At 44.7% G+C, this 19,087-nt stretch overlaps 3 protein-coding genes across 5 annotated transcripts; 2 read left to right on the top strand and 1 right to left on the bottom strand.

Moving 5' to 3' along the window:
• The first annotated feature begins 25 nt into the window (after positions 1–25).
• Positions 26–2,465, top strand: rpl35 (ribosomal protein L35). The gene is made up of 4 exons (XM_084023857.1): positions 26–124; positions 640–776; positions 1,290–1,371; positions 2,271–2,465. Exons 1-4 carry the CDS (start codon positions 122–124, stop codon positions 2,418–2,420), a joined length of 372 nt encoding a protein of 123 aa, XP_083879983.1. The 5' UTR covers positions 26–121; the 3' UTR covers positions 2,421–2,465.
• Positions 2,466–2,593: 128 nt separating this feature from the next.
• On the top strand, positions 2,594–5,758 carry LOC311022740 (uncharacterized protein). The gene is made up of 4 exons (XM_084024264.1): positions 2,594–3,303; positions 4,229–4,338; positions 4,417–4,635; positions 5,177–5,758. Exons 1-4 carry the CDS (start codon positions 2,897–2,899, stop codon positions 5,308–5,310), a joined length of 870 nt encoding a protein of 289 aa, XP_083880390.1. The 5' UTR covers positions 2,594–2,896; the 3' UTR covers positions 5,311–5,758.
• Positions 5,759–5,910: 152 nt separating this feature from the next.
• Positions 5,911–10,234, bottom strand: LOC311023220 (uncharacterized protein). 3 transcript variants are annotated; one of them, XM_084024925.1, is made up of 5 exons: positions 10,121–10,234; positions 8,880–9,025; positions 7,956–8,159; positions 6,998–7,140; positions 5,911–6,255 (listed from the first exon to the last, which is right to left on the bottom strand). In XM_084024925.1, the coding sequence occupies exons 2-5, from the start codon at positions 8,983–8,985 to the stop codon at positions 6,235–6,237; spliced, it is 474 nt and encodes a 157-aa protein (XP_083881051.1). In that variant the 5' UTR covers positions 8,986–9,025; positions 10,121–10,234; the 3' UTR covers positions 5,911–6,234. The 3 variants fall into 3 exon arrangements, with proteins under 3 accessions (XP_083881051.1, XP_083881050.1, XP_083881052.1); XM_084024924.1 differs by having other exon boundaries at positions 8,880–9,019; XM_084024926.1 differs by having other exon boundaries at positions 7,956–8,133; positions 8,880–9,019.
• Positions 10,235–19,087: the final 8,853 nt, after the last annotated feature.

The following is a 19,087-nucleotide window of genomic DNA, read 5'->3' as shown; positions in this document are numbered from 1 at the left end:
CGCCAGAGAGTGGCGCTGTTTGTAGTGAAACGTGAAAGCGACGAAGAAGAAATTCTCCGGAAGCTACTATTTCTGAACACGCGGTGCGTCCGGCCTTTCCAACGGGGCAGCGAGAGGGAACATGGTGAGGAGCTCGATACTCTGCCATTAACGGGGATTTTATCACGTTTATCGGAACTAAACCCGGTTAAATGTGTGTTCGGTGGTTATATAAGCTATTTATGCAATTATTCTTGTATGTTTAGATCAGCTGGCTGCTGCCGGAATGTGATACATCTTTATATTATGTGCGCTTGTACTAACCCACCGGGCAACGCTAGCATCGAGCTAACTGGAACACGTCTCGTTCTTGATAGCCTGGAAGCTAAAGCTACGGTGTAGTACTAACGGATATTACAAAGACATGGTGTCTTTGGACATACTGGTAACAAACGGCATTCATTAGTACCAGTGTTGTAACAAACTTGACGCATAATTTTAATGTATGACGCTAACGGTATGTTACGTTAACCGCAACGAGCTGGGTTAGCTTGTTGGACTCGTGTCGGGAAGAAGAGATCCGTAACGCGGCGTGAGACCGATGTGCTGCTGTCATTTCCCGATGTGGTTCTGTTATTTACCGATTTTCCTCATGCCCAGGCCAAGATTAAGGCAAGAGATCTGCGGGGCAAGAAGAAGGAGGAGCTGCTCAAGCAGCTCGACGACCTGAAGAACGAGCTGTCGCAGCTCCGTGTGGCCAAAGTGACCGGCGGGGCCGCTTCCAAGCTCTCAAAGATGTGAGTTCACTTACTGTATGGATGTTGTGTTGACGGCACTCTACTTTCCTCGCGGTGGAGCCGGTTGGCCCCGATATGACATGACAGTCCCATGGCTATACGAGCGTTATACATACGTACAATACAGTAATGTACAGAAAATGTTCTCGAAACTCTCAAAATGGCTGCAAAACCTACTGGAATCATTTAAACTCACAATTTGTCAAACGTGTTTGCTTCGTTGACCACACATGAAAACACGTCTTCCTCTCTGGTCGGTGATGATCTTGTTGAGCTGATAATTTGCTGAAGCATTCAACACTGCTTACCAAAAGACTGAGACTTGAGATGACCTGAGTGTGAATAGTAATCTATAATCAGCGATGGATGAGGACCGAAATAAATAACCTTACCTTTTTACAGTTTACTTTCCTCGTGATTTAACATAATTTGTGTGGTTGTATTTACGGACACTGTTGCCAGTAAACCAAAACCTGATGTGCGAAACAATCTGACTTTGTTTGTTCATTGCAGCCGTGTTGTCCGCAAATCCATCGCCAGAGTCCTGACCGTCATCAACCAGACACAGAAGGAGAACCTGAGGAAGTTCTATAAGGTGAGAGCAACCAGCTACGCCACTCCTCACTGAGCACACATGAAGACACGTCTTCCTCTCTGGTCGGTGATGATCTTGTTGAGCTGATGATTTGCTGAAGCATTCAACACTGCTTACCAAAAGACTGAGACTAGAGATGACCTGAGTGTTAATAATGATCAATGGTGGAAGAGGGGTGAAATAATTCTGATCGAGGAGTTATTCAATATATATTATCATACAGAGGCTTCTCAGATGTTGCTAATTAAGCGCGGCCATTTCACAGAAAAATTAAATAACTTATGGGGACTCCTTCAAATTATGTTACATTGTTTCTATGCAACATCAAGCAGATGTAGCTGCTCCTCATTTACTTGCATGCAAGACTGATTATATTTTCTTGATGCATGGAAAGATTTAGGTGACGATGATTCTTAAAAATGGTTTCCAAAGGAAAGAACCAATAAAATGGCCCCGGGGATTTTGTCTACTTGTTGCTGGTTATTGTTCATATAAATAACACTTAGTGGAAAAGATGGATTTTCATGAATCTCAAATATCTGCTCTGTGAAGCAGACAAGCCGTTTGACTTAAAACATGTAGATTACCTGCTCTGACCAGATGATGCTGAGACAGTGCTGTAAGGTCTTAAACTTGAAAGTTGCAGACGGCGTAAACATGACAGTGTAATGTCATGAAAAGGTAATCTGATAGATTACATGTCACGTGTTAACGTTAAATGTAGGGTCAATCGTTGTCCCCATGCTCAGAAAAACAAAATGCATGAACGTCCTCCGTGAATGTATGAAGTTTCAAAGTTTCAAATCTTTCTAGAATTTGTCAACTGTTGCAAATTACCCTTTTCTCTTTGATAAAATATACATTTTCAGCTCCACTAAACGTTAATTTATTTGTTCCAGGGTAAGAAGTACAAGCCCCTGGATCTGAGACCCAAGAAGACCAGAGCTCTGCGCCGCCGGCTCAACAAGCATGAGGAGGGCCTGCGGACCAAGAAACAGCAGAGGAAAGACCTCCTCTACTCAGTCCGCAAATTTGCAGTCAAAGCTTAGAGGCTTTTTCTTTTGACTAATTAAAATCTGTGTTAAAAAAAACAATATTGGCTGTTGTGTACTTTTTATTTCTTTTTCCCCTGTAAATTGTCTGCTGTATGTATACTACCAGACTTGAAGCAAAATATAAAATAACTTGCAGGGACAACAGAGAAGGTAATTTTGTATTTTATAAGTGGTTAAGTAATGATTTTACTTGTCCGGCCCACTTGACATAATGAGCCATATGCAAACTAAAACCACTTATATAATCCCACTTAGGTGATGTATATTTCCTACGTACTATTCGTTTGTGCCTTGGTTTGTTCAGGTTTTAAGATATCTGACAATGTGATTTGTGGTTTTCAAAGCACTGCAAAGTAATATTTGCAGAACTCTAGTGTATACGTTTTTCACAGGAACAGAATCGTCTGGATAATCTGCTGCCTGTTTGGCTGCATTTGTAGAGACACTGATCTGAGGTCTGGGCTTCAGGAATGCCTGGAATTACAATCACCTTTATTCTAATTACCTTCCTGCCATCACCATGCTGTCAGCTGCTGTTTGGTTGCCCAACAACACAGCTGGTGGTTCACATCGTCACCATGAGCCTCCAAACAGCCGTCCTGGTCCTCTTCGTCTGCTCCAACACGCTCTCCTCGTCTCCGTCTCCACCGAGGAAGTCCGGCTGCTTCAAGGTCAACAGCTGCAAGTGCATCATGAAGGACGGGAGCGGGGTGATCAACCTGAACGCGATGGGGGACGCGGAGGGGTTCCTGGGCCGTCTGAAGCCGGTCTCGGAGAACCTCCTCCTGTCCTTCAGTCCCTGTCAGCCCTTCTCCCAGCCGGAGGACCTGGTGACCGGATCCGAGTGCATCAACGTGGCTGCGTGTCTCATCGTCAGGTAGACGAGACTTTTTAACCGTGTTGTTGGTGCTCCTTGCTTTGAGCCACGAAGAGGCGAGCTTGTGTTTGGATGTTTGTAGCTCTACGGTGGCTCTCAGGGGTCAAACAACTCTGTAAACGCGTTTTGGCGGATGCCTAAAAAAAATCAAACCTGTAGTTTTGGAGTCCGTGTGCAAAAGCGACACCACGTGAGGTAATTCGGTTTTAATTCAGCGTGCAAAGGCATATGGTTTTAATCATAAGTAATTATTAGTGTCTCTTTCAGTTTACATTTTTTTCAGTTTTAAATTTGCTCTGATATGACTTGTTGGAAATGTATGGCCCGATAATATTCAGATACGAGAGGTACAACGTAGGCAGGGAATTAAAGCAATATACCCCTATACGGGGTCTCAACATACATCAGGCTGCTCTAATCAATGTGCTTCCATATCGATGGGTTGGCAGGGAAAAGGCTCCCCATTTTCAGCTGGTTCAGGATCAGCAACAGGGCGAATCTCACTCAGAAAACCTGCCAGCGAGCCGGTTATGTTTACAGTCTACATTTAAGTTCACTCTTTAAGAGTTTCCCTCTTGCCAGGGTTAACAAACTCGGTTTGAACAAACACGCACCCAGGTGTCTGTGGCCTGTAGTAGCATGTTGAGCCCAGTAGAGGGCAGCAAACACTGCTGTTGTAGAGCTAATGAGACTTTAATTGAGCGGTTGATGATCGACAATAACCACCAGGCGGCGCCTAAACACAGACTGAACGTGTGAAGACTCCTGTGCTCTTGTTCAGATACAGACAGCTGTTTTACAGAAGTTGACTCTGTTGCACATGAAACATTTTTAAAACAGTTTGTGAATTATTTTAAAAATGTGTGTGTAACGCTAATGCTAATGTTCCTATCTGTTGTCATGTGACATTTTGCCAAGTGAGCAGGTATCACTGGCTCAGCAGGTCCATCACCCGCTACATCAGCTACGGGAGACACGAAGGCAACGAGTTCCACTACAACGACACCCTGAAGACGCTGTCGGTCTCGTACTTCGGTGAGCTGAAACACAAACACACTAACTTATCAGGTCCCAGATCAGTTTGACCCCAATCATCTCCTTCTCCTGACCCAGTCCATGACAAGCAGCCCGTCACTGTAGTCCACTACCACTGTAATCCCAACGAGTCCACTTCCTTGATCCGGGACCAGAGCCTCAGCGTAGAGGAGCCCCTGCAGATCTGGGTGGAGAGCCCCTGTGCTTGTCCGAATGCCTGTGCGATGGGAGATCTGGGTCTTGGCACCATCTTCCTCATCACCCTCTCCCTCAGCGCTGCTGCATACTTCATCCTCGGTAATGCTCCTATTATATTCAGTTATACTGCCAATAAAGAGTCAGAGTCGTGGGAACCAGAATACAATCTGCAACATTTAGCCTATAACTCAGCAACGTAAGAGTGTTTGGAAATTCATTTGTGTAGCAACGCTCAAGTATCAAAGACAAAACCTGCCATTATAATAAATAAATCACTTAATAAATACATAAAATAATAAAGAAACCTTGATTTTCAAATAAATGTACAGATTAATGTGAAAATAATAGAATATGTACAAAACTAGTAAAAAAATAAAAATACATGACTATATATGGTTACATGAAGAGAATACGTTGTATAGTGATACTATATGTAGTTACTATACAATGGTAATAATACTATACAGTTACTTCATATATTTCCTGTATGTAGTTACTACCTATAGTTACTTTATGTAGTCATCATTATTTATTTATCTAATAATTTGGATTCTGTATAATTCACATAGATTTTCATAATTTCTATTCAGTATCCGAAACTTTTACTGAATTGACGTCCTCCTTGTTCCCATGACGACAGGCTCCTGCGCTCTGAGGCCGTTTCGCAGCAGCAGTGGGGTCCAGATCTCTCCAGAACACAGTGTGTGGTGTATGATCTGCTATCTCTGCACCGAGACTAGACCGGCAAGGAGGACCTGCACGGACACACCGTGATGAAGACGACTCAGCAGGAAGTCTCATGGTGCGACCTGAAGGTGCCAAGAGTCATGGCTGTATTTGGCAGATATACACAGCACTGATTGGACTCAGTTAATGATGAATATAAAAACCAGCGTGGCCTCCCAGTGTCCTTCCAGCTGTCTGTCACTCTGCACAGCTGCAGGAAGTCCGTCATCATCTCACCTGATCTCCGCTGCATTTAAACCGGCTCAGAGCATCCGTATTACATCATGAACTTTAGTATTCCAGTTCCTTGTTCAGAGCGTCCTCCTGCTCTCCAGGTCCACAGAATACAAAATCAATGTATTTATTTATTTGTCATTAATGCAGCGAGACCTTATGATGTATGAAAATCATAGATTATATGATTGTGTCTTATCTGTGACATAATAATAAATAATTCTTTCTTAACAAAGTGATTCCAGTATGTTTAGTGCCATTTTAAGAGTTTTAAACATATTTGGATGATAATTAGGATATTGTCAATCAAACATAATCGTGACATGATATTTTCATATCGTCCCATGCCTTTACTTAGTTTTTAAAATTGTGATCGCTCCCCTGTGTGTCTCTGCAGATGCTCCCATGGTACATTTTATTTTGAAACAAATACACATGTTCCACTAAAAAGGATTTCTGTTGTACCGGCGTCTTGTTCATATTAATTTTGTCCAATGGCTGAGCTTTATTTCCTTTTCCCCCTTTTATTTGAGCCTTCCATCATGTCACTATAGAGCCAGTGTTTTCAGCCTCCATTCATCCTCCTGCAGACCTTTTCCTGCCCACATGGATCTTCTTCTCCTCTCACTGAGTCCTGCTGTCCTGCTGTCTTGTTGTCTTGCAGAGTGCTGGGTCCCGGTTTGGTTGGTCTTGATCAGGATTTCGGACACCGGAGGGGTTTCATTGTTTGGTTGGACCTCAGATTCCTCTGCTGAAGTCCTACGAGGAGCACAGAAACATTATTATTATTATTAGTCAAGTTAAACCCAACATAATGTTGGACCATCTCTCTGTACGTCTCTGACTGTAACACCAGAAACAAGAGGATTCCCCAAAATGTTGCACTGTTCCTTTAACGTTAGACGCTGTAGTTATAGGAGTCTGGTACATTTCTTTGGGAGTGTTTCCTTACTTTTAGACTAGTTGATGACACCTTTCACATTACAAGCAGATCCATTTTACTTATAAAACTATTGATGAGTGCAGCTTGAAGAAAGTGTTAAACTGTTTATTGGGTCAACTCTCCATCACCTCCTTATGTCATTATCCATCGAATCTTTTCCACAGAACTTCCTGTTACTTCATCTGGATGATTTCATGGATATAATGTTCATATGACCATTTAAATCCAGTGGGCGTGTATCTGCATGCACTCAGTTGTTCTAATAGCTTGGGAAAGTATTTCTGTCTCCACACCCTTCAACTGACATCACTCCTGAGACCCGTTTCGGGGCTCTGGCCCAGATTCTGGAAAGGAGGGCGAAAACCACAGATGTGACGTGGAAGATATTGCACGAGGAACATGAACATGAGGCAGTTGGCGGCTCTGACTCTCCACGGTCTCATTGGTCCCCACCGTCTCCATGGTTCCCAGTCCCACCGTGTCCATGGTCTCCACCATCCTCATGATCTCCCCGGTCTCCACCATCTCAACCGTTTCAACGCCATAAAGACCTCATACCTCATGAGGATTCTCTCCCTCGTGGGCGTCCTGGTCATCATCCTCACAGAGTGATGAAGGCAGATACAGATGGAGCTGTGAAAGCTTCGTGGTGGCAGGAAGCCCATGATGAGTCTCATTATCGCCGGGGGTTGAGGGATTCTCTGGAATACGTTACAAAGAGACGGAGATGCAGCTTTGACTTCATTCACATTCATGCTGCAGATGTTATGTACATGACTTGGTGACGGATCGCTGAACTGCATCTAAACTGAGCTCGATCCGGAACCCAAGATCCTGAAAATCGTGATCCTGTACTCGTCTTGCTCGCTGGCTAATGTGTCCTAAATTACTTTTGATATGACACTATAAATAACATTTAATTGAATTAAACTGTGCAACCCAAACATGTACAGAATACAGAAAGAACACAAAACTTTCATGTCAACTGGCCATGAAATGTGTTGGATTTCTCCAGAAATAAGCCCAGCTGCTGCTGCTGCCCAAAGCCAGAAGAAGAAGTCAGCTGTCTGGATGTGATTATGGAGATTTGCAGCTGTTTATGAGTGTGTGCGTGTGCTGATCAAAAAGGCCTTTCATGTGGTGAGCAGTGTGAGCAAACAGCAGCTTTGGTCCCATTCTAAAATCAAAAGTCTATATCAGGACCAGGCAGCGACTTCCAGGTCAACGCTGAAGGGCCTTAAACATGCACTCTCTCTGCTGGCCATAAGGGGGCGACTCCTTTGATCTGGTTTGATGAACCGTGTGGTTTCCAGGATGAGGAGCTGGACTGTGAAGTATTAATGGTTCAGTATGATGATGAAAGGATCATTTGAAGGGAATGGAACATGAAAACCATCAAAGTTTCAAAGTGGATCTAGTTGATGAAGGAACACTGTTGTTAAACCAGCAGACCCACACTAACTCATCAGTTAGCAGAGAGGATACATGCATACATCCACATACGTGACTCACTCACCGGCTCTTTCACTGACTGGATCTCGGTGATGACACACAGTCAAAGCTCTATCTTCCAGACCCATATCCGGTCTTCTCCCAGTACCGGACCTGGATGCTGGTCTTGCTTTGAGACAGCTTCCTCCCCCATGTCTCTGTGGTGTCCCCCTGTGTGTCCCCTTCCCACTGCTGGGCCTCCGCTGGAGGGGACAGACCAGACCCTGCACTGTGACAGCAACCATGAGAAGACCAGCAAACGATTATACCGTTTACCTCTAAAACCAGCAGTGGTAAGAAAATGACCCCACATGACATCAAATGAAACAACAAAATACATGATGTGATACAAAATGTAACGGCAGGACTTGAAATAACGTAACACGACATAAGATGATACAACACAAAATTTAATTATTGATTTTGACTGTGGTCATCTTGGAATTTTTCCAACCAGTGAAGGAAGTGACCATATTTGGACAGTGGAGGAGCAACTTGGTGGATCTGGCGAACAGCAACCTTACTGGATCTGGATCCATCTGGATTCTGCTGTGAAGCTGCTAACAAAGTTATCTTCATAACTCAAGCTCAACTTTGCAGCTGAGTGTTAAAGTCATCTTAGTAGTTAACTGCATTGTTAGCGTGGTAGCAACCTGTCAATCAGCAGGTAGCCCCGCCCCTAAAGCATCCCCTGCTTTCTGGTCTGTTTGACTCTAAACGGAACATAATGTACTAAATGAACATCATGCTGGATTGAAGAAGACTTGAAACTAGAGATCGAGGCCATAAACTCATGTTTACAATGTTTACTGAGATAATATACCAATAGAGAAGTAGGGTCATTTTCTCATAGAGGCCCCCTTTTGGCCAGCATAGAGAATGTCAGTTTAAGGCACTTTTCAGAACCAGAAATTGCCAACATAACAACATAACAGGGTTAGGTAGCCACCTTGCAGGGAGGAAGGTCCTGCGTCTCCATGTGATCGAGGTCTCGGTGGAAGTGGAGTGAACTCTGAACCCTCGTGGAAGTTCCTCTGCTCACTGTGGATGTACATGTTTCTGCTGGCGCCACCAATCCGATGCCTCCTCCTGTCACTCATCACACATGCAATAAGTTTGACTGTAGGGACGGATGGTGCACAGTCAACGTACGGACAGAAACACTGTCACAATATATTTAAGGACCTGGTTCTTTTGAATTGCTTGAGGCATTGGTTTGGATTTCAAACAGATGATGACATTTTATAATTGCGTGCATTCTTACATTGAATCTGGGATGAAGGTTTTGCATGAAGAAAAAAATCTTCAAAGTAATTGTTCAGAATCTGTAATCTGAACAATGGAGGGGGAACATTCCTTAAAATAGTGGGTCTGTTTGATTCCAAAAATAAAACCAGGATTTCCAATGGATTTAATAAGTAATGTGTCAAACACATGGTCGGGTCTAAGTTTGGCTGCATACAGGAAACTCGTCCGGGCAAAATATCCTTAGAATTTACACATTTCAGCTGAGTTTTATTAAAAATACACAGTTTTAAAATCCTCGTATGAAATCTCAAATGAACACAAATGCTTTTCATTTTAAAGTCACAACACAACTGGTTGTATGTTTCCACAGCTGTGGCTGAGAGTTTAGCTCTGTTAGCCAAACACACTGTAGGACTCCCACTAGCTGCTAACAGCTAACTGGCTCTTGGTCCAGTTTGCAATTTGTCCTACCAGCCAAGTAGTAATAGTGAGGAGTCATAAAACAGCCAGCAGAATAGTGTATATGCTTCCAAAAGTGTAAATCACTGCAATCACCAGAGGTCCTTGAGCATAAAGTCATAAATGAGACCAAATATGAGGCTGATGGGTCCCGTTTTATTATTAGCCGTTGACAGAATCACAGACGGATACAAGCATGGATTGACGGACTGATGTGTAATAAGTCGGTATTTCGTCTGAGAGGATACGGCAGATGTTTCCTGGGACGATCTTTAACAACAGTTCACACAGCTCTTCTTACAGGCCCACTTTAACAGCCGGACACATTTTAAACAGAAACAGAAGGCACACACCCTGGAACTGATTTGAGCCGTTTAGTTTCAGTGACGAGGACGAGCAGCGTTATCGACGGCGCTTTAACCGAAACCTTGATGTTTGGGCCAAGGTCACATTTCAGCAACTCAGTGATACGCGTCCTCTTACCTGCTGCATTCAGATGTTCAGGTCTTCCAGCATGACTCCCTGAGGGATCTCACATGAGGATCCTGAATGAAACCCCCTTTGGTGATCCGGATCCACTCCCAACCTGCAGGACTGTTGCTGTGGATCCACTCAGCTGTTGCTACGAGACCGTGAGCTCCCTCTCTGGGTTTGTTTGTGGTTGGTAGGGGTGTTGGGGAGTTACGGTGTCATGGGTGTTGTATCGTCATAGTAACAAAGGTTTCTGTGACACAGTGGTGGTTTTATGGGATGTAACCTGCTCTCTCAGCTCAGGTGCAGAAACAGTTGATGGCGTTTTATTTGACCTCCCTCTCCTCGGGTCGTTTGGTGGGAAGAGTGCTGTTGGATCGAGGCGGTGGCAAATAAACACGTTGAAGCGGTCTTCTGCCAGGAGAGCTGTGGTTCAGGTTGTTAAAGAAGGGTGAGAATGGAATCCAACCAGCTGCAGCAAACTAAACCTCAAATCAAGTCTTATGGGTCTTAATGAGGACGCAATAACTCATGCCAAATGAAACCTTATTCATGTGTTTCTATCTGATATTAACACCAAAGAAGAAGATTTAATACAGGAGCTGGAATTTAGATTTCTTTGGACTTAAAGTTTTGGTTGTGATTTTCTATAAAACCAAATCCAAATGTGCAACAAAAGCTTTTACTTAAAGAAGAAAACAAAGTGAAAGCCCAACAGTCCTAAAACCTGAACATGAGTCAACACTTTTGCTCTTGCGGTTCCCTCATTTTGGTGAGCTGCCTGAAATAAGTCCTGTGGTTTATACAAGCGCAAGATATTTTAATGTTTTGTTTCTACGATACGAAATACGTCATTAAATATCTCGCTCTCTCGGTGGCTGAAGGAGACGTACGTCATCAGGGCGATCTCGGCTCCTCCTGTAGCTCCGTGGTGGTGATGTGTGTTTGTGGTATTCACACTTCAACAATCAGAAAATGTGGGGATAATTTGTGAGCACCACATTTCTTCCCCTTAGAAACATATTTCATCCCTGCTGCAGCGCACGGCTTTGCCTGAAACATCACCTGATCCATTATGTGTTTAAATAACATGCTGATCAGCTAAAGATAAAGTTATGTTCTTTCGTTCCCTCGTCCATTGCCCGTTTCCTGTTTCTGCCCCTGATGTGTTCCACCTGAGTTTGATAAGCCCCTGCTCTCTGGGTATATAAACCCCACGTATTCTTGTTGCCAGTCTTAGTAGCTCTGTGTGAAGCATACGGCCTCGTGTTAGTAACCCAGTGGTTTTGAGTCTTTGACTACGTTTTTGCGGTCTCCTTTCTGACCTCCTGTTGACCTCTGGTCAGTAAAGACTGTTTAACGTCACCTGTTCCTGTCTGGACTCTGAATGCTGAGTCATGTTGCTGCAGCGATCCCCGACTCACAAGGGCCCGATCATTGCAGCTCGCAGCTATAATATATCATCCATCCATCCATCCATCCATTTTCTACCGCTTATCCTGTATTTAGGGTCACGGGGGGGCTGGAGCCGATCCCAGCTGTCATTGGGTGAAGGCAGGATACACCCTGGACAGGACGCCAGTCTATCACAGGGCTGACATGTAGAGACAGACAACCATTCACGCTCACATTCACACCTATGGGCAATTTAGAGTCACCAATTAACCTATCCCCATCCTGCATGTCTTTGGACTGTGGGAGGAAGCCGGAGGACCCGGAGAGAACCCACGCTTACACGGGGAGAACATGCAAACTCCACACAGAAGGAACCCGGGCCGACCCGGGAATCGAACCCAGGACCCTCTTGCTGTGAGGCGAGAGTGCTACCCACTACACCACCGTGCAGCAATATATCATGATTGTTTTTTATTATGAAAAATAAATAAATCCTGATACAAAAATAATTGCCAAAGGTCTGGCCTTATGTTTTTAGTTTTTAAATGTGTGGGAAATCATTACTTCATCAATGTCCCAAAGAAAACAGAGTGAAAACTACAATGTGGTTTATTTTATTATTTCTAAAGGACATGCAGTATTTAATTCCAGACAGCCATGTGTCTTATATTATCTTATATCTTATAAATATCTGTTTTGATTGATTCAAGTACAGAATAATACTCACAATGTGTGATTACTTACTATATTAAGCCACTTAAAAACAAATATCCAGCTGACTTCACACTGCAGCTGCTAGAGACGCGTGTGAAGACACTGCAAAGCGTCTATAGTGGAGTTTACATATCTGGTCCATGTGGACTCTGAGAGGAGGGTTCCTTGGATCCAAGCCGCTATCAGATCTGGGTAATAATTCACCCGTTATAAAATAAAAGATATCGTAACGTTTGGGGCCTCCGAGATGCTTTTATCACCACGTCATACTGATTTAACTTAAAAGGAGGACAGGTGCAGAAGGAATTCACAGTCTTCAGCTTCATGTGGGACCGAATCCAGCAGGAGGGTTTGTCTGTTTTCAGTTAGACACCGTGGACGTCGGCAGCGGCGCTGGTTGATGGTATCCAGGTGAGATCTGGTGCTGAACGCAGAGGCTGAGCTGACATACAGTCGCCATCATCCATGAATATTTCTAATAATCATCAAAATATAGTTAAATCTCTTCAAATGGAACTAAAATAATCAGAATATAATCATTTCAGAAAGGAGCGACATGGTAGAGGACGTTGTGTGGTATAATTATTATTATTGCATATCATCAGCATGCTAACATGCATGCATGTGGACAGTCTGAGGTTATCAGACCATAAACTTCGCCTCCCTCAACACGACACCGTGGAAACGTCGCTGACACGCAGACGCAGATCTGTTGTGGTTCAGATACGACAGATCTGTGATGTGATGTCTTCAGCTCCAACACGGAGACATTTCCACTGAAGCAAGCTTGTTTTTCAGCTGTTTTGTATAACAGCTGCAGTCCGTCCCAGTGATCCGGTGACAACCAGTGGAACAGATTAGTGAATCCTCACGGATCTCATTCCTGAGGTGGTCCTCTTGACCAGCTTCTCCCCAATGTCCCTTGTGAGGGGTCCTCTCTGGGTGAAGGGTCTCAGTGTGAGCTGATGAGCAAGAATGTGGAAATGTTTCCCCACACTGCGGCCCTTGTCTAATGGGTCTTCATGCTACATCCCTCTCAACATGAGTCGGGGGTTTTCCCTGCTCGGCACCATGATGTCATCGGCTTGTTCCGACTGTTGGGGCGTGCTGTTCTCCGAGGGTCGGGGGTAACGGAGCTCCTCTGGTGAGAATGAGGTGTTTCATTACATCTGAGCTTGTGTCTTCAGCTGGGAGAAACCGTGTCATCGTAACACCCTTCCTCAGGTTTGGGGTGACGGAGCAGCAGCGGCGATGATGAGACGGCGTTTAAACACGCAATTCTGCTGTTTGCATGTCAGACTTCACTCTGGGCCGAGTGTGGCTTTATATTTCACCAATAATCCATTTCCTTTCACCCTTTAGTATTTCCCCTTAGTATGTTTCTGTGTATATTTCTTTTGGGGGAACTTTTATTTTGTTAGTTGTAATCTTGTGTGACCTTTCGACATCTTGGCAATGTCACTCCCTGTGGCTTCGCCCAGTCAGATGGAGGTCGGCCCTGCTGAGGAGAGGAATATGTGCTTACATTGTAAAGTTCACCAATGGTCATGGTTGTTATAATGTTTATTTTAGCGTGTGTATTTTTCATCGTGTAGGCCTACAGCTCTTTGCTAAATCATACATATTGTTTTATTGATTTGATCTTTTTTGATGGAAGATTGAAAGAGTAAATGTATGAGTCATACTGTCAGTGTGCATGTCAGAAAGCTGGTCATATGCTATGGTCAGTTGCTGTAAAGTTATTAGTTTCGGAGTGGATAAATGGCCCCTGATATCAGAAGGGGAAAACCCCGTGTAATCCCCTCTTGCTGGTTCCCACTGACACCTGTCCAGCAGTGCAGATCAGTTTCAACATGAGGTTTGGCATCTTTAATGTATTTAATGCTTCACATCCACGGGGACTCGTCAGATATTCAACACCTAAAGCTTCCACTCAGATGTGGAATACCAGCATCGAACCACGTTGTTGTGCATTGAACTGATCTCTTTGGGCAAAACCTTGAAGAATGTTACCTCGTTAAGAAAACGTTGCACTTGTGATGTGTAATAGTGATCACAGGAGTCACTGTTTACACGTGACGACTCAAACACTGGAAAACACACAAAGACGCGATGAAGCAGGTCAGAGTGAAAGTTGATATCAAAGATGAGAGGAAGAGGAGGGAGAGTGTGTGTGTGAGAGGTGGTGGACCACGTGGAGGAGGAAGACTGAGACCAGTAGCAACTGTGACGGACCATTTTCTTGTTCATGGAAGGACAATGAGAGAAGCAGGACAGAGAGTCCAGATTCACTGTGGCTCCAGAATAAAGAGATAAAGAGAGAAGAGAGCAGCTCATTGTTTTGTTTTTGGTCGTTACAGATGTTCCGCGTGCAGATGTTTGCACGACTGTTTTGACTGCGTGTATATTTTCGTAACTGCATGTTCCCTTTCTGCCAGACTGCCTCTGAATGGAGTTCAGATGGATCAGAGCTACGCTAACATTGTAGCTTTGTTACAAATTTAAGGGTAATAATTAACAAAAAAATATAATATGTACATCATTCACCTCAATGAATTCACATCTTTGCATTGACGTCGTGTGTAACATTGTGAACACACTGTTATGATGAGTCACTTTCTCATTGTGGCTGATTTATCTCATCATGCTGCAAACTGAAAAAAATATTTACATTCATCTTCATCTGTGCTCAAGATGTGTTTCATCTAATTATCAGGGAATGTATATGAAAAGACCCTCACATATGGAGTTATTAAAAACAGAGAGAATCATATCTCTGCTGGATTACAGGAGGCTTCTCTGACCTCAGAGGACAAGAGTTCACATGAATGAAAGCAGCCTGTGGTCGTCCACATGTCCTTGTGTCCTTGTGTCCTCATGTCCTCACATCCTCCCGCCCTCATGTCCTCACGTCCTCATGTCCTGGCATCCTTGTGTCCTCACATCCTCATGTCCTCGCGTCCTCATGTCCTGGCATCCTCACATCCTCATGTCTTCATGTTCTCATGTCCTCACATCCTCGTGCCCTCATGTCCTCACATCCCTGCATCCTCATGTCCTGGCATCCTTGTGTCCTCACATCCTCATGTCCTCACGTCCTCACGTCCTCACGTCTTTGTGTCCTCGGATCCTCACGTCCTCGCATCCTCACATCCTCATGTCCTCACGTCCTCACATCCTCACATCCTCATGTCTTCATGTCCTCACATCCTCACGTCCTCACGAATTTGTGTCCTCTGATCCTCACGTCCTCGCATCCTCACATCCTCATGTCCTCACGTCCTCACATCCTCATGTCTTCATGTCCTCACATCCTCACGTCCTCACGAATTTTTGTCCTCGGATCCTCACGTCCTCGCATCCTCACGTCCTCATGTCCTCGCATCCTTGTGTCCTCACATCCTCATGTCTTCATGTCCTCACGTCCTCATGTCCTCACATCCTTGTGTCCTCATGTCTTCATGTCCTCACATCCTCATGTCCTCATGTCCTCACGTCCTTGTGTCCTCATGTCCTCACGTCCTCACGGTTTACACTCCACAGCAAACATTCAAACGTAGAGCTGCAACAGTGTGTCTCCGTCTGCAGACGAGGGACGGGAACAGACACTTCCGGCACGGCGGAGATATCAGCCGTGAGCTCGGCCAAGCCAAGCATATGGATGAAAGGAATCCAGTCTGTGTCCTGCCAGCCCCAGAGACCAAGACCAGGATCACGTGGCGGATCGCAGCACGCTGAATGATAAAGAGTCGAATATGAAAGTAGATTTACTGCCAGATGTTGGCAGAGCGAGCTTCATTTCACTTGTAAAGCAGAGAAGAAAGTAGAGCGAGCATGACAATGAATGACTCTTCGTCTGCTGAGGACAGAACCATTACAAACAGTGTTCACAGAAACTCTATTAAAGAAACAATTTGTGATTTCATACAGAAGAACATCATTGTCGCTTTTTTTACAGGCGTCTAATTTTCACAAGAAGGAAGGTTCATGGGAATTTTGTTTTCTTCTGAAAAAATATAGTAAAGTAAGCAAAGCGATGAGTTGTTTCTGTGGCTGGAACCTGAATCAGCTGTTTGTGTGAAGTGAAGAAATTCTGTGGAAGAAGGTTCTGGGATTCCTGTTCACCCGCATCAGTTCTTCGACAGCTGTGAAGAATTTTCTAACATTTAGAAAACTAATGAATCGTGTTCCCGATGAGGCAACACCTCAACAATCCTTCAGCCCCCCAACAGCTGCACGGGGTGTCGATGTTTGGCTGGTTGGAGCTGGCGTCTGGTCCGGGGTGGGGCAGTGGGACAGATGGTGGACCGAGGAGGGGGCTCTGGTGCTGTAGTTGAGGCAAAGGCAGCTGTTGGGACAGTCTGTGTGGAGCCACCACCCTACTGCTGGGTGAAGAGTGAGTACAAGACCAGGACCCCCCCACCAAAACACCCACCATCAGCTCTCCCATCCCGACACATTACATTTCTCTCTCCTCTGTGCTTCAGAGCCCAGAAAACATATGGACGGGAGATGTTGCCAAATTAATGTGGTCTGGAAACAATCAGAAAGGGGATTTCTTCAGTTCTTTTGGAGAGACATCCTGGAAGAGTCCGATGATGTGGTTACTGAACACTAATGGAAACCAACACATTCATTCGGAGCACCAACAACTAACTCTCCATCAATTAATGTATCAGCTATTTTACAGTTTGGTCAAGAAATCGAATAGAACTTTTCATTTCAGTCTGCGTGTCTGTGTGTTGGACCATCTTTGTCTTTGCCTCCACTTGTTGACGTCCGGTCCAGACTCGACCTCCTCCCCCGTAATAATCTCCAAAGGCCTCCATTGTATCTTGTACAATGGCCTTCTTTGCGGAGCTCCTTGGTTGCCTGCCCAAACCTCAGGAAAGCCCCCTCTGTAGAGAACTTAGACCAGCTCAGAGAAAAGCACTTCATAATTGGATTGTTATTGAGTATTAGACCCCGGGCTTCATTTTACACCAGATTCCATGAAGTTTATGGGATTGACTGAAGGTTGATCGAGCGGATGTTTCGCTGAAGGACGGAGCTGCATGTTTGTTATCTCTCACTTTCTCTAAGTGATGCTACAGGAAATCTTATTAAAGGTCACATTCAGTTCCCTACATTCTACTCAGTACAACAGAATGTCATCAGTCCCACATACTTCATTGTGAGCACTGATATGTGGGTCGGGAGAGTTTACAGCTGTAACGTTCCAGGATCCATCTAATCTCTGTAGATCAAAACTCTTCACACTGTAACAAGGATTAGATTTGAGACAAAGTTTGTACAAATTAGTACAGAAATAATAAATGTTTTTTTTTAAATTTGCATTTCTTACTTTCAAATACATTTAAATGTGCAATATACGACATTAGGGGAGCATTAATGTAGCACCAAACAACTACAGCTAATGTGGAGCAGAGAATGGAGTCGCCCTCCCCACAGTCCCCCTGTGTGTTTGTTATCAGGGCTTCTTCTTTATTTGTTTACGTAGCATGCTTTTAGTGCACATGATGTTAGTGCATGTGAGTGCATGTTAGTGTGCCCCACTGGCTAGCTCATGCTAGCCGCTCTGCATTGCTCTCATACGGTTACAGCTGATCCTGTGTTTCATTTCCTGTTTTATTTTCTTATTTCCTGTTCCCTGTGTTACCCTCTCCTCTTGTTTCAGGTGTCTCACGTGTGATCCCTCCTGATTGATGACCTACCTGCCTTGATGTGTCTCACCTGTTCCACCTGTTATCTCCTGCTCTATTTAGTCTCTCTCCCTGCCAGATTCTCTTTGTTCCTTGTGAGAAAACCTTTCAGCGTTGCAGGTTCTTCCTCGTGTGTTTCACCTCACTCACTTTTATCTTTTGCCTCATCCCTTTTTGGATTTGTTTGCCTCGATGTCTGTCTTCCGTGTATTGATGTGCTTTCGGGTCTTGTGCCGGCATTACACTACTAATCGATGTTCACCTTCACCGAGCTGAACCAATTCACCTGATTCCTTCCTTCCTTTCATCCATCCATCCATCCATCCATCCATGTTGGTCCATCATGATACAGAAGGTCCCTTTACGAGGACCTCAGTATAGTGGAGGCCTGGGAGGGGGTCAAGGAGAGCCTCCTCCTGCATTAACCCAATTACTTCATGAACACGAAAGATGTTGCTCACTAGTGCCGTTTCCGGCTTCATAGTGGCGTGCAACGCGGGGACAAAGGCTTTACATGGCGGCCGCTGTGAGTTCGAAATGGTACATGATGAGTATGTTACTGTGGTGAACAAGAGGCCCTGCTCATGTGAACAGGATCAAGTCGAGTCCTGATCCGGCCACAGGGGAGCCTTTGTGTCCGCCGTGAGGTGAGGGGACTGAAGAAGCATGGGTCATGTGAGTTGTCAGTGTTCATCACCACGGCCGGCGTGGACGCCATTGTTCCCTTACAACAACATGTCATCGTTCCGTGACAGAGTTCATGATTGGACACACCATTAGTGCTGCACTCATCAAACCTACAACCTCGCTCTCGTTAACAAAGCTCGTTGCGTGTCTGCAGGAGGAGAACACGGTGCACCGAGATCTTCTACAGTCAGGACCACACGGACCCACCACGCCCTCCATTCAGCTCTTCATATGTTTCGATGTCTCCCTCCAGAGTTGCAGGGCTTGGAGCTGAATTCAACATTTTAAAAGATCCATCCAAGAAACCGTGTAGTCGTGCCCTCGTTCCCATGACCCCGAAAGACTTCTTTTGGTGTATTTTGGGATCGAAATAAAGCAGAGAACGGCGACCTTAACCCCAGAACTCATGAGAGCTCTGTATTCCAGAAGGCAGAATATCTGAGTCATCATCGCGTCTCTGTGAGGTGGGCAAGGCGAGTCC

Source organism: Eutrigla gurnardus, assembly GCF_963514095.1.
Source record: "Eutrigla gurnardus genome assembly, chromosome: 13".
In the NCBI taxonomy this organism is placed as follows: Eukaryota; Metazoa; Chordata; class Actinopteri; order Perciformes; family Triglidae; genus Eutrigla; species Eutrigla gurnardus.
The sequence above is the reverse complement of the archived record's forward strand: the minus strand, read 5'-3'. Positions and strand labels throughout refer to the sequence as shown.